At 56.0% G+C, this 15,055-nt stretch overlaps 1 protein-coding gene across 1 annotated transcript; it reads left to right on the top strand.

Moving 5' to 3' along the window:
* Window positions 1–13,151: 13,151 nt before the first annotated feature.
* LOC120694519 lies at window positions 13,152–14,920 on the top strand. Its single transcript, XM_039977665.1, has 3 exons — window positions 13,152–13,971; window positions 14,107–14,277; window positions 14,427–14,920. The coding sequence occupies exons 1-3, from the start codon at window positions 13,804–13,806 to the stop codon at window positions 14,733–14,735; spliced, it is 648 nt and encodes a 215-aa protein (XP_039833599.1). The 5' UTR covers window positions 13,152–13,803; the 3' UTR covers window positions 14,736–14,920.
* Window positions 14,921–15,055: the final 135 nt, after the last annotated feature.

The raw sequence follows: 15,055 nt of genomic DNA, 5'->3' as shown, positions 1-15,055 counted from the left end.
CCCTCCCCCTCGAGCTCCTAACACACGCTCACGGCGGTTTGCTCCAGCTCGGCAAACTCCATCTGTGTCGCCGTGAGCGCGGTGTGGACCGCTTCCTTCGCCGCGGACTCATCCGCCCCTTTCTGCCTCAGCTCTGAGCAAAGGAAATCAACGTCAGCTACGAAAGGAAACAAGCCAACGAAAACTCGAAGGTACTTACCCGTGATACTTTTCTGCGCCTCCACCCTCTAGGTCCGGGCAACCTCTTCGAGCGAGGACAAGGAGGCTTCCTTCTCCCTAAGGGCGGCCCCCACGTTTTGGAGGGCCACCTCCTTCCCCTCGAGGGCCTCGCCCTTTTCCCGGAGGGTCCCGGTGAGCGCAACCACGGCCACCTCCTTGTGGAGGAGCTCGGCCTTCTGCTGCTCGAGCGTTGTGCTGAGGCGCTGCAGCTCGGCGCTCTGCACCTCAGCCTCCCGAGCCCTCTCCTCGAGCGCCGTCCGGAGGCGTTGCAGCTCGGCAGCCTACGCCTCGGCTTCCCGAGCCTTCTGCTCTGCCGCCGCCCTCTGGACGTCCCGCTCACCGGTAACCCGCGCCAGTTCCTCCTCAAGCGCCTGCTGACGCGCTCCCAGATCTGCCATTTTCATGTTGGCTTCGATGTTCGTGAGCACCAGCTCGGCGTTGTGCTGCCCGAGCTGGCTCATCTGGGTGTACATCCGGGTCATCTCGGTGCTCTTTTCGCGCGAGATGTCCCTCAGCCGTTGCAGGTGGGAGGGCGTGGGAAAAACCGTGTTAAGGACGAATCGAACCCAAGCAATTTTCAGGGGAAAGCATTTACCTGGCTGACCTGGTAATCCGCCCCTTGATGGAGCTGGAACGCGCGGTCGAGGGCTTCTAGGATATCGTGGCCGACGTTAAACTGCGCGTTCTAGGCCTCCTCCTCCTCTTGCTCCTTGCGGAGAAACTCCGAGGGGGGCCCAGACGGGACGATCGCCCCGTGATGGGGCCCCTCGGACGTCCCCACCTCGAGCACACCCGCGCTGGCCGATGCGAACTCGGCAATGTGCGTGGTGGCGCTTGTCGCAGCAGCGGGGTCGATGTCCATCGAGTCCCCATACTCCTCGCTGCTATCCGGCAGCTCCACCACCGCCGCCATGTTTCCTTGTGCCGTTGGCACGGGCACCACCGTGACGGTACCCTCATCCCGGGCCTCGGTGGGCTCCGAGACGAGGACTTCTTCCACCCATGGCGCCTCTTGCACCACCTCCTCCTCTGCGATGCCCTCGACCTCAGCCCCCAGGGGCTTGAGGACGAGGGCCTCCTCCTCCACATGATCGGTGGGGCGCTCTTGCGCCCCCCCACCAGCTTCTCCTTCTGTAACCGGCCGAGCGGCGCTAGCCGCGCCGCCCTGGCCGCCCTCGACTTCAATGACGGCCTAGGCGGCACCACCGGCACCGCCCCGGTCGGTCTCCTTGGCATCGTTAGCCTGAGCGGCTGCCTCGGCACCGCTCTGGCCGGCGTCGCCCTCCTCCTGTACTCGGGCTTGCTGGGCCGCCAGGGCCCCTCGGGCCACGGCCGCCCGCAGTTTCGCCGCCTCCGCCACGAGGTCCCCGGCAGGCAGGGGCTGCGGCGCCGTGTCCGGCGTGCTGCGTGCCCCGGTGTTGAGTGCCTTGGCCGGGGCAAGCTGCACCGCATCCTTGGGAACGGCCCCGGGGCTAGAAATCGAGGAACAGGAGTTGAGGACAACAGGATCGAGAAATCAACCGAACACGCAACAAAAACGAAACCCAAGTTTACTTACCCGGATCGAGCGCTCATGCTCCGCTTCCTCGTGGCGCTTCTTCGGGCCCGAGTCACCGTGCCGCCCCTTGAAGACTGCCCCGAGGGCGACCCCCTCGTGTCGGCCTGGTGACTCGAGGCCGCCAGCACGGACGACTCCTCGCCCGCCGCAGCCTCGTCGCCACGAATCAGCACCTGGGGCGCGGGCGTCTCCTCACCGGCTGCCGACGGGGATGACTCCCGCTCCGTACCCTCAAGGGAGGGATTCGCCGACAACTCCGCCACGGCCCTCATCTCTTCTGGCGCCACGGGTGCCCCCTCATCATCGTCCCACTGGTAGAACGGTGGGGGGCTCGCACCCGCTGCCGCCCCGTCGCTCCCCAGAGCGTGGTCCTCAGCATCCGAGGCCTCCTCCTTGTCCTCCTCCGAGGACTCGGGCGTGGCGGACCGCGGTTTCCCCTCCGCGCGAGCAAGCTTGCACGCCTTGTCATGCTTTGCCTTCCTCTTCCTCTTCCTCTCGACCTTTGCCTCCGCCGCATCCTTCCGCCTTTTCATCTTCTCCGCGTGGAGGCGGTTGATCTGGCGTTGTTCCGGGACCGGGGGCTTCGAGGTGCCGCACCTTAACCCCTGCAAAGCACGCCCGAGATGGAGTCAGGAAAAGGGGGCTACACAACACACAGCGGATTCGAAATCAAAACTTACCAGAGAAATGTACCCCGGCTCGGGGTGCATCTTGATCCTCCAGAGATCCTCGGGATTTTGGTGGAACTCCGCCACCGCGTACTTCACCCTCCGAGCGGCGGTGGTGTGGGAAAGCAGCTTGTTCGACAACCTCGAGCCTTCAACCTGGCTCCCGGGAGTGAGCTGGAAGATCGGCAGGGCCCTTTCCATGAGGGGAATCACCCTCTGGCGATGGAAGTTTGCGATGACGGCCGCTGCCGTCAACCCCTTCTTCGCAAGACGCGCCAGCACGTCGGTGAGGCCCTCGAGCTTGGCTTGTTGCGCTGGGGGCGACACCCCCCCAGTCCCACTTCGGCGGTCGCTCCCGGAGAACTCTGTTAGTGAATGCCGGGAGCGCGCCCCTGTAGTTCCGAAGGTAGAACCACCCTCGACTCCACCCGGCATTGTTCGTCGTCATCTTGCTCGAGATGTAAAAATTCCTCTGGGTCGGGCGGACGTGGAGCATCAGGCCACCGGCGTGCACGAACTGCCTCGGTTGGTCCCGCGCGTTCTCGACGAAGAGTTCGCCGTGGAACAGATGGATCCAGAGGTCCCAGTGGGCTTCAATGCCGAGGTACCCCTCGCAGACGGCGACGAAGATCGCCGCCTGCGAGATGGAGTTGGGGCTGAAGTTGTGCAGCTCCACTCCGTAGTACTCACACAAAGCCCTCATAAACTTGCTGACGGGGATGACGAAACCTCGCTCGTGAAGATGCACAAAGCTCACAACATAGCCTTGCGGGGGCTTCGGCTCGGTCTCGTCCGGATGTGGGGAAATCCACACCGGCGCCCCCGAGTCGGAGTTCCGTGGCAGCAGCTGGTCGGCGACCAACTGCTCCAGAACTGCCATAGTGGCGGAGGATTTCCCCCACGGCAATGGCTCCTGGATGTCCGACATCTCTTCGATTCGAGAGGGAATGTGGGAGCGAAGGCTCTGGGATGGCTAAGGTGCGCTTTCTCTCTCTCTCTCTCCTTCTTTTACCTCCTTTTCGCTCTTGGCTGCGGGCTCAGGATGCAGGGGAGGCAGAGGAGGCAAAGGGAGACGAAGGCAAACAGCCAGGTGAGCCCAAACACCCCCTTTCTCTTCGTTTTTATTCACCATGACGGGCGAAGCCGTAGCCACAGCCCGAATCTACCGCATTGAATGCGGTAGATTTCGCTATCGCTGACGGCTGGGCCCCACGACCGCGGAGTCTCCCACGCGCACACACAGCAATAAATGCGGCACGATAACCGGCGGGCACAGCGCGACTGTTGAACTATCCCATCCGTCAGCCGCCACCCACGCCGCTTCGTCTGCCCGAGGCTGTCGCCTGAAAAGGCGCACCCACACCGCACCGCACGAATCAGGTCACGTCGCCCACCACCAGCGGAGGACCCGCGCGCGCGTGACTCACGACTCTGCGTTGTTTCCGAATCAAGACGAATATTCCTTCAGGGGTCCCTTACCCTCGAAGGAATCGCATTTCGAGGCCTTACTGATCAGGGGTTCGAAGCCTGACCCTTCGGAGGTTTGACAGGCGCCCCAGATCACCAGAGTTAGGGACTGCAGGGATGTGCCGTACAATCCACCCTCGAACGTGGAGTTCGAGACATCCTACGTAGTGTTCAAGGCCAGTCGAGGGTGCCTAAAAGGGGGATCCCATCGAGGGAGAGCATCGAGCCCTCGGACCCTATCGAATGGGTTCGAGCCCCGCCTAGCGAACCCTCGCGAGTGCTTTATGAGACGTGTCCATGGACCACGAGCCGACCCCTATCGAACGGGGCACGGACGTCCGCTTGAACAACCCGCTAACAGCTCACCGAAGCAGCCATAGCTCGCGGCCCGGGCATGGGTAGCATGGTGCGCTTCACCCCTCCTCCCTGCGGAAGGGCGACGAGGGTCGTAATCAAAGCCGAGGGTTCCCCTGAACGCCTTCACACGGGCCTAGGCTCGGGAGCTCCTTGCACACCACGATTCAAACCGCACCCTCGAATAAGTCGACAACCGTCAATTGTGAAGCTCCATGTGTCTAACCAAACCCTCCGCTGTTAACGTGCACTCTCCTGATGGTTAAGCTGAACGCCGGGCCGCTGTACCAGCACTGAGAATGCCGAGGCCGGCTGAAAGAGTGCCGATGCCGGCTGAAAAAGACGCTGGACGGTCACCCTAGTGAAGCTACCCAGTGGGACAACGTTTATAGCCCTTGGACGAGCACAAACTCTCCCCCAAGGTCTCGGGGGCTACACCCGCGGGTGCGCTGACGCGCCCCCGTGAAGTAGACTTCACACATATTCGATGGTCATAAGTCTCTGTACACCCCTATACTCTCGGTCATCCTCCCCGTGGAGGGGAAAGGGGACTTTATTGCTCAATGCAAATAAAGATTACAAAGGGTTATCGGCGCGAAGCCGTCGAAAGATACAAACACATTGCCACCTACGTGGCAATTTTCCCTGTATTGGGGAGGAGCGAGCGACGAAGAAAGGCACCGGGCCCCTAGCTGACGCAACAGCCAGGTTGCTAGGGATGCGAGGATCAGCCCCCAGACCGCACGGGTCCAGCGGGATGCTTTCCTCGCAAGCCTTCTTCTAGCGTCTCCTCCACCAAAGACTATGCGGGGGGTCGAGCTGGCGAACAGCGCCCTCCGCACCGTCTCCCCGAGAGCAACCTTGTCACCGGGGGGGACGATGCGAAGAACAGCCGCCAGACCTAGCGCCAGCGCCATGGTCAGGCGACTCCATCCCCCTTCAGGCTAGGGGACATCGCAGGAGCAGGACCCCACGGGCCCAATGCTCTTCTGCGGATCCCACTTAAGCTGAGGGATGGTGCGCACGCCCACTCCGGTCTTCCCCCACCGCTCGCAAGCATTCTTCTAGCACCAAAGCCTAAAAAAGTCAGGCCACCCCATCTGGGGGCCGGTCACGAAAGGCAAAGGAAAACATTACAAGATTTAGGCGATGCTGGAAGACAGAGCTGGGAGGTTGGAGAAGAAAAGGAACCCCACGACCCCTATTTATAGCTGCGCTGGGCACAAAGCTTCAAGGTTGTCGAAGAGCGGAGGCTTGTATCGCCCGTGACGACGCGGTACTCCATGAGCAAAGGATGTCCTCGGTCACCACGCTGAGACACGACCGAACGAAATAAAGCGGAGCTGAGCCCCTGGACGCTAAGTGGTGCAGCATCGGCTCTGGCCGACTGCCCTCGAACGGCGCGCCGCAAAGCAACCAGAAATGCCAGGGCCAAGGCCCTACGTGCAGGACAGCACGATGAAAGCACCAGCTGCCAAGCAGCGAGCGCCATCGTCGCCCTGGCCCCCCTCAGTGCGCGGACACGTCTCGTCCTTGAAACAAACAAACAAAGAGGCACGCGCCTCGAAGTACTCCCCCCGCGCGCGCACTACCCCGACTGGCGTGTTGTCACATCCGCCGGGCTGGCACTCAGGCGCGTCTGGCAGGTGTGCGGCATTGTCTGATCACGTCAAGGGGGGAATCGCTGAATCACCCTTTGGCCGAATCCTTTGACTCGACCAAAGCCTCGGGGGCTACTGTCGGGTACCACGATTAGGGATACCCTAATCGGGGTACTAAGATCACTCTGAAAAACACAAAACACATGTTAAGCGACTCAGCCCACGAAGGCCCACGGCCTGCTTCCCATCCGGAAGAAAGAAAAGGACTCAAAGAAGCCCAGCGTACGGCCCATTCGCATCCCCCTCGAACCTGCGGAACGATCTCCGCCTCGCTCGAGGGTCCCCGTTGAGACCCCTCGACTGCGCTTCGCATCTCCGCCTCGCTCGAGGGTAGCGAATCTACCCTCGAGCGGGTAAGTCATCTCCGCCTCGCTCGAGGCCACCCCTCAGCACAAGGGACAAACGGCCCCGCCATCCAACCGCCCGTCGTACGAAGGCATTGAAGGCCAGCCACTCCACCACGGCACCCAGGACAGGAGGCGTTCGGCTGCCATTCCCACAGTGGATGTGACCGGGGTCCCATCCGCTGACTCCGGTCACCGCTCCGCCATCTCGGATGCTGTAGCAGCACTGTGGGACATGCGACATGGGACAAGACAGGCTCGGCACTGCTCACGTTACTGTTCTGCCGACACCGACCAACCAGACCGGCCTGCCACTGGGGAAAGGGTCCGGCGACGTCACGTATCCTTCAAGAGAGGGGCGCTCAGCACACGCGGACGGAGTCCCCCGGACCTCCTAGTGTGCACGCCCGCACTCCGACCAGGCGGTCCGGGGCCGCCGCGCGCTCCGCTGCCGCTGGTGCATGCAGGACCCTAGTCCGCAGGGCCCACTGAACGCCACTGCGCCGTTTATAGAAGACCATACACCAGCGACGACCACGCCACCTGCAGGGGCTGGCAGGACGACCGGCGCAATCTTCGCAGGACCAAGGACGATATCATGGACAACTGCGACGCCCGCCGCCATGCCCCACAGTGTACATCCTACAGTATCCGACCACTGTGCCCCCGCGATTCAGGGGAAAACGACGACTTCCACGCCCCTACTCATGTACGCCACCCCTCCTTGTGACTATAAAAGAAGGAGGCGGGCTTCTTTTGGACGGGACGTGATCCATCATCACTTACGCTCCAGCATACCTATTAACCGTGCTCAGCACTACTGAGCACTCATTTCAATTGACTCCACTTCTAGCAGAGACTTGGGAGCTTCCCTCCCTCTCTCGCCTCGAGCCCTCCGGGTGCAAGATAATACAGTGCCCTCGCACACCCTCTTTGCTGGATGTACAGCCCCGCGGCCGGAACCAGGATAAACCGTGTGTTACTTTGTTGTCTCTTGCATCATCATCTGCGACGAGGAAACACGCAGCATTTACAAGTTGGGATCCAGGCCCCCGGGTCGGGACACCGACAAAAACAATAACGGTAGGTCCGACTGGCTCATCATCGATCGAACCATATCCAACAGAGTTCGATTACATCGCTCAGACACACTATTTCTCCGAGGTGTTCCAGACAGCGTAAGTTGTGGAACATTTCTACAACTCTTTAGATGACTACTAAACTCGTGGCTCAGATATTCGCCTCCACGATCAGATCATAAAGCTTTAATTTTCGTACCACACTGATTTTCAACTTCACTCTGAAATTCTTTGAACTTTTTAAAGGTTTCAGACTTATGCTTCATCAAGTAGACATAGCCATATCTACTCAAGTCATCAGTGAAAGTTATGAAGTATTGGAATTCACCTCTAGCAGTCGAGCTCATTGGCCCACACACATCAGTATGTATGAGTTCCAGTAAGTCCGATGCTCTCTCTCGAAAACCTGTGAATGGCGTCTTGGTCACTTGCCTAGCAAATAAGCTTTTCATGTCTCGTATGACTCAAAATCAAATGAAGTTAGAAGTCTTTCCGAATAGGGCTTCTTCATGCGTTTCTCACTTATATGACCGAGACGACAATGCCACATGTAGGTCGGATTCAAATCAGCAACTGAGGCCTTTTAGCATTAATATTACAGAGAGGTGAATCATCAAGATTTAAAACAAATAGCCCATTCACAATGGACGCAAAAGCCACAAACATATTATTCTTAGAGATAGCACAACCATTGTTTTCACTCGCAAAAGAATATCCATCCTTCATCAAACATGAAGGACACAGAATGTTTCGACTCAAACTAGGAACAAAATAACAATTACTAAGCTCCAAGACAAATCCAGACGGTAGGTGAAGTTGCATTGTCCCGACGGCCACAGCAGCAACTCTTGCATTATTGCCGACGCGGAAGTCAACTTCTCCTCTTCCAACGCTTCTACTCTTTGTTAGTCCCTGCATCGAATTGCATATGCGAGCAACCGATCCGGTATCAAATACCCAAGAATTAACATAAGAATCAGCGAGATTTCTGTAATATGAATAACAAACGTACCTGAGATGGAAGAACGATTCTTCAACGAGGTGAGGTACAACTTGTAATTCATCTTCCAGTGTCCCTTCTCGTGACAATGAAAACATTCATTTTCTGTAGCTAATCCAGGTTTAGCCTTGGGTGCAGGGTTTGGCTTAGGGTTCGCAACCTTAGCCTTGCCCTTCTTCTTTCAAGAAGAACCTTTCTTCTTGAAAGCAGGCTTGTTCTGGACAGCCATCACATGGCCGCCGCTTGTGCTTTTCTTGATGTCACTCTCTGTTGTCTTGAGCATGCCACACAGTTCAGTCAGGCCCTTTTCAGCCCCATGCATATGGTAGTTCGAGATGAAGTTTCCATAGCTTGGCGGTAAAGAGGCGAGAATGAAATCGGTGTCCAACTCTTGGCAAAGTGGGAAGCCCAGCTTCTCCAACCTATGTGTGTAACCAACCATCTTAATTACATGCGAACCCACTGCTGCACCTTCTGCCAGCTTGCTCTCGACAAAGGCCTTGGACACAATGAACCTTTCAGCCCTGGCTTGAGTTTGAAACATGTCCTGAAGAGCCACGATCATATCGTGTGCCTCATGGTTTGGCTCGAACTGCATCTGCATGTCAGGTTCCATGCAAGCGATCATAAAGCATCTTACATCAAGGTTGTTGTCACAACCTTTCTGTAAGCAGTCTTTTCCTCAGCAGGTGCATCATCAGCAGACTCTTCTGGTAATGGGGTATCCAGAACATCTTTCTTTTTCTCTACCCTAAGAATAATTATCAGGTTGCGGATACAATCCGCACAGTTAGTCCCATTTAGTTTGTCCATCTTAAGGACCGAACACAATGAAAAGGATTGGGTGTTGTTGCGAACCATGATCTACAGCAAAACAATAATGCAAAATACTAAGACAAACGAATTCATGATGGAGTAAATGACATTAAGCAATTAATAGAATTTACTCCCACTAAAATCAATATCCCTCTATTGATTCTTAGCGATTCAAGACCCACAACTATCAAGTCGACTAGTGAGCTTTAGCATCACCGTTAGAAGACTAGATAGGTCGGTAAGCAACTCTTTGCTAATCATATCACATATGACTCTTGTTGTTGGGTGACATCTCTATGTCTCGGCTCCCAACCTTTATGCCCCAAGGTCCTTAACCGTAAGATAACTTTGTGAAGCTAACCAACCTTTATGTGTGTAAATATCCGATACAAACATGTCTAGCCAAGAAAAACTGGTGGCGCCCTAATTTCATAGACCCACCACCAATCGTACATGACATGAGACAGTGCAAAGTTTAGTTGGTAGAGCATGATAATTTAAAATTTGTGAGGGACCGATCATTCTACTTCTACCGTATGCATAAAACTCTTTATCGCATATTAAAGTAAAACGACAAGAACGGCAAACACATGGTTGTGAATCAGTATAACACATGTTCTTTTGGTGATCTCCATCTCCATAGAACCTATTCACCATGTTGATCTCCATCTTCATGACTTGTGTGCACCATCTTCCATGTGATGAAGCCTCGAAGAACTATATAACTACCTTAATCTAGTTCTATTGTTGGTACGGATCATCACAAGTTGGCACGCAGTCCATTACATCAAATGTAATAATTTATATGGCTCCTGCCGAATTGTTATGCTCACGACACGCAGGTCATGGAATAATTACACACATGCATTTCATACACATAGGGGCCATACCGATCACAAAAATACTGCAAAATAGAGTTAATCGCTTCCGATGTCCAAACTTAAATCGCCGAAACCTCGATCTTCCTAGCCAAATTTTGCAAATCTAAATTTGTCAAAACTACAGTTGGCAGTCTGCATCATGTGCAAAATTTTCTGTAGATGAATTTTCATGTAAAAATCGCCTCAATCCGAGTTCGTATGCAATAGTTATGGCTGTTTTACCGAAAAACATGTTTTTGCCTCTATCACAACTCGGTGAGCAGATCCAATCTGTCTTGTGCATCTCATGCATATGGCGAACCATCCAAAGTTTCGATATGATCAATCTCATTGATCTTCTCATGTTGTGACTGTGTTTATGTGTGTCACTTAACTCAGATGGCGGATAACCGACCGGTATGAGTAATTCACCACACGACCATCGTAGTGAGAACATAAAACAAGGATTAGGGTTTCATCTACGCCATGCATATCTCCATATGCACGCACCACGAACCTATAACCAGCAGCATCGGCTCTGATACCACTGTAGGGAAACGGGCACCGAAAAACAAAATTTTCTACCCATACCCAAGAACTACTGCTGTTACAGATCACGGGATTACCACTAGATGCGCGGATGCGGAACTTCTGTAGCACGTCGGTGTAGTGCAGATGGAAGCCGGCAGTGCAGTTGCGAGAATCTCCTCACGTGTGGCACGTCCTTGTGCAGCAGATGCGGCACCTCCAAGGTATCCACACGTACGGGAAGAAGCGTCGCGCTCCGGACTACTAGATCCGCGAGAGCGACTAGGGTTTCGGCACGCATAAGGGGCAGCAAGCAAGAGGGGGGGCGACCAAGGAGAAGGACTAGGGTTAGACCCCTTGGGCGCTCCCCCTTGCTTTTATAGCCCCTAGGGGCGCCCCTTAGGTGGGTTCCCCTTGGGCCCCACCTTAGGCGTCCCTTTTGAGCCTGACAAAGCCCATTAGTGCACCAAAGCCAGTCTAACTCGGATCTTATCCTTATCAGGTTTTTTTCTCTTAAGTGTGGACTCTATAAGCTCACATGCGAATAGACATGGCCCGAGTACTCTTACACGGCCCAATAGTAGACAGCGGTCTCTAGCAAGACATGTCAACTCCTATACGCACGCAAAGATCATATCAGACGAGCCGTCACAATGTCATATACATATTGTTCTTTTTGCTTCACGATATTTAGTTTTGCTCTAAGCTGACCTCTTTTCTCGATGGCGTGATTCACATCCTTGGTTAACTCTTAGGGTTAATTAGACCCGTGCCATTATAATTTTTTTATTTTTGAAATACACCATTACTATTCAAGAAACTATGCCACTGCCATTATAACTCTGCACATGTTTGAGATACGCCATTATATACGTTTGGAGACGATTTGGGCCCGTGTCAGACGTACGGTGGGTACCGTATATTCGTATGGACAAGATTACCCCTTCCTCTTCTCTCTCACTCACTCACTGACATAAGGGGCCCAGTCCTCAGCGCTCCGCCCCTCCCCTTCTACCTCTGCCCTCCTCGGCGTGCCCCTCCTCTCTCCCTTCCCCTGCTGCGCCGGTGCGGGGGCGGTGGGGCGCGCGAGGCACGGTGCGTGCCGCGGGGCAGACGCGGTGCGGATGTGCAGCCGCGGCGGCATGACGGCACGGCGGCTGGCCCGCGAGACGGCACCGGGCTCCTCTCCTGCTCTCACCGCCCCGCCCCTCCCCTACATCGGCCCTGCTCGTCACCGCCCATGGAGTCGAGGCCCAGGAGCTGGTGGCCTCCGAGCTCGCCGCCCCGTCCCCCCGCGCGGGCGAGCTCGGGGCCGCAGCGGCCCGCAGACGAGCGAGCAGTGCCGCAGCGGCCCGCAGGCGAGCGAGCAGCGCCGCCGCGGGCGAGCCCCGCACATGCGAGCTCGGCAGGGCGGAGCGGCCGCGGCGGACCTCGGCTGGTGGAGCGGGCGCCGTGCAGCCTCCCTCCTCGCCGGCACACCCCTCTCCTCCCTTCCTCGCCGCGCCGGCCGTCCTTCCCCCTCCCCTGGTTGGCCGGCGTGCGCCACATCCCCTCCCCTGCTCGGCTTGCGGGACGGCGGCGGCAGCCATGGCGTGCGGCGGCGCAGAGGTTCCCCTGCTCCGGCCGGAGGAGCCCGGGTCGCAGGGCCAGCAGGGAGGATCCGAGCCGTCCTTCCCCGCCGGCCCCGTCGTCCTCGCCGCCCCCAGCAGAGCGCCGGCCACCCGCACCCCAGCCACCGGCGGGCGAGCGAGCTCCACCGCCGCTGCCCTTCTTCCTCCTCACCGCACCCTTGGACGCTCCACCAGCACGCACGTGTGCCCGTGTCGGCGGCGGCAGGTCGGCTAGCGGGCGGCAGAGGCAGGGGCCAGCGCCGCTCGCCAGCTCTCCTGCTCCAGCGCCGCCCCTCCCACCCCCTCGCCAGCGCCAGGCCTGCGCGGGGCCATGGCCGAGGCGTGGCCCGTGCGGGGCCATGGCGGAGGCGCCGCCCCTCCCCTTCTACCTCCGCCGCGCATGGAGCTCCCAGCACCGCCGATTGGAGAGAAGGGGGCGGTGAAGCTCGAGCAGGAGGCGGCGGAGCTCGAGGGGGAGGGAGGACCCGCGCGCCGGCTGCCCCGTGGCGGCAGTGCGCCGGCCGCGCCGCGCTCCCCTTGCACGCCCAAGCAGCCTCCGCCCCCGCGGCGCTCCGCCCGCGCACCCGCCGCACACCGGCCGCCGCAGCCCCGCCCCACTGGTAAGCTTGCCCGCCGCGCGCCGGCCGCCGCAGCCCCGCCACGCTGCTCCGCGTCCGCCCCATGCGCGGCAGAGGTAGAAGGGGAGGGGAGGAGCGCTGAGGACTGGGCCCCTTATGTCAGGGAGTGAGTGAGAGAGAAGAGGAAGGGGTAATCTTGTCCATACGAATATACGGTACCCGCCGTACGTCTGACACCGGGCCCAAATCATCTCTAAACGTATATAATGGCGTATCTCAAACATGTGCAGAGTTATAATGGCAGTGGCATAGTTTTTTAAATAGTAATGGTATATTTCAAAAACGAAAAAATTATAATGGCACAAATCTAATTAACCCTAACTCTTAACCTTCACATCACCATGCACTTCTTGAGGCACCTCCCGGCTCCGCCTCCGCTGCGCCGCCGCCGTTGCCCGCACCAGCGTCCTCTCCCGCCGGTGGCGCGGCCTCTGGAGGCACCTCCCCGAGCTCTCCTTCCGCGGTCTTGCTCCCGACGCTCTCCAAGCGGCCCTCGCACAGGTTGACATACCAAAGTTGTCCCTCCTCGACATCTATTATTGCTCCAACTATATCGACCACACGTCTTCCGTGGAAGGAGTCGCCTCGCTGCTCCGCGCCGCCGCGCGTCTTGACCCGGTCGATCTCAACATCGTAGTTATGGAGGACTGGACGGATGAACCTATCGCCGTCGAGGTGCCTTCCTTTGCCCGCGCAACATCGATCAGGCTGCACCTTCTCAACCACCACCTAACACCACCAGCGAAGGCGGTGATTTTCCAGTGCTAGAGAGGCTTTCAATTGCTGCTAGCTGCTTCGATATCGGCCCCCTGATCTCAGGATGCCTATACCTGCGCGTGCTAGAGGTGGATTTTTATCGGGGTCTCGACCCCATTACGGTCCACTCGGTGACCATTGAGGAGCTCTTTGTGACCGGCTGGGAGCCGCTCCGAGGTCTTGACATTGTCGCCCCCCTGCTGAAAAAATTCACCTTACTTAGGTCCGTGGATAAGGATTTCAGCATGTCATTGTTGGCACCTAAGGTGGAGAATATCTTGTGGAATTGCGGGGTTAGCTTTTATCCTGAAAAAAATGTAGTGATTGATGTGTCTGGGATGTGGAGGCTGAAAAACCTGAAGTTACAGACTGAGGAGTGCGGCTTTGTCCTAAGTTTGGATGTAGGAAGACCGGTGCGTTTCCATTCTTTCGATATATTGTTACTCTTTTACGTTCAAAGTCCTGGAAATTTTGGCGAATTGTTTAACTTTACTATGAGTTATTATGTGAAGTGCTTCATTTGACATGTGATTTTTATGCACCTACAGTATTCTATAACACACGCCCGAAAGTTGCAAGAGATGTTCCATCTTCCTGACATTTCTGTTTTGGAGCTATGTGTTGAAACATGTGGACATGTTTATGGAGCGATGGTGTTGAATCTACTAAGGATTTGTAATGCTAAACAAAAGCTTAATGTGTTTGTTGATTGTCGTGCGGTAATTCTTCACCTACTATTCCTAAATCCTAATACATAGATTTTCAAGAAATATGTTTAACTACATTCTTTGATCTTGGAATATATAGTTGCTTAGTATGATGTGTGTTTTGGTTATGGAAGATTAAACATGCTTGACTTCTCTTTCAGAGTTGGACGACAGTTGAAGCATGTCCTCCAGACTGCCTTTGCAATCAGCCGCAAAATTGGAGAAATCAGAATATCTACTTGAGCCTTGAAGAAGTAGAAATAGTAAATTTCAAAGGAAGCGGCTATGAAATTGATTTCTTGAAGCTTTTGTTCAGATGTGCTCCCCTGATGACTGTGACCTTGAAACTGGCTGCCAAAGTTTCACCAAGTAGCCGAGGACGCAAGGAAACCTACAAGATTTTCAAGGCAAATCCAGCCGTAGAATGTCATGTTTATCGTAAACGTGGCAAGGAGATAATCTACGCATGACTGCATATGCATCTAGACGATGCAGCTAGAGATGATATGCTCATGCTTATGTTTCCGACAATGATAACCTAGCCGTCATGTTTTGCTGAGGATTTATGTTAATTCTGTAGCCTTGTTTCCTGTCATGGCCACTGGAATGAATTGCTATATTGCTGTTCTAGGCTAAATGACCAATGAGTTTGTAATGCGTTGTTCAAGCCGTTTCTGCTGCTTGTGCTGTGCTGAACTGCTGATGGACAGACGAGGCCGGCAAAGCCTTGGCCAGTTTCAGGTTGATGGACCGATGTATGCCAGTACATAGAATGGTTGTACTCGGCGTG

The sequence above is a fragment of the Panicum virgatum genome, chromosome 2K (assembly GCF_016808335.1).
Source record: "Panicum virgatum strain AP13 chromosome 2K, P.virgatum_v5, whole genome shotgun sequence".
Lineage (NCBI taxonomy): Eukaryota > Viridiplantae > Streptophyta > Magnoliopsida > Poales > Poaceae > Panicum > Panicum virgatum.
Note: the sequence above shows the minus strand (reverse complement) of the source record. Positions and strands in the feature narration are given on the sequence as shown.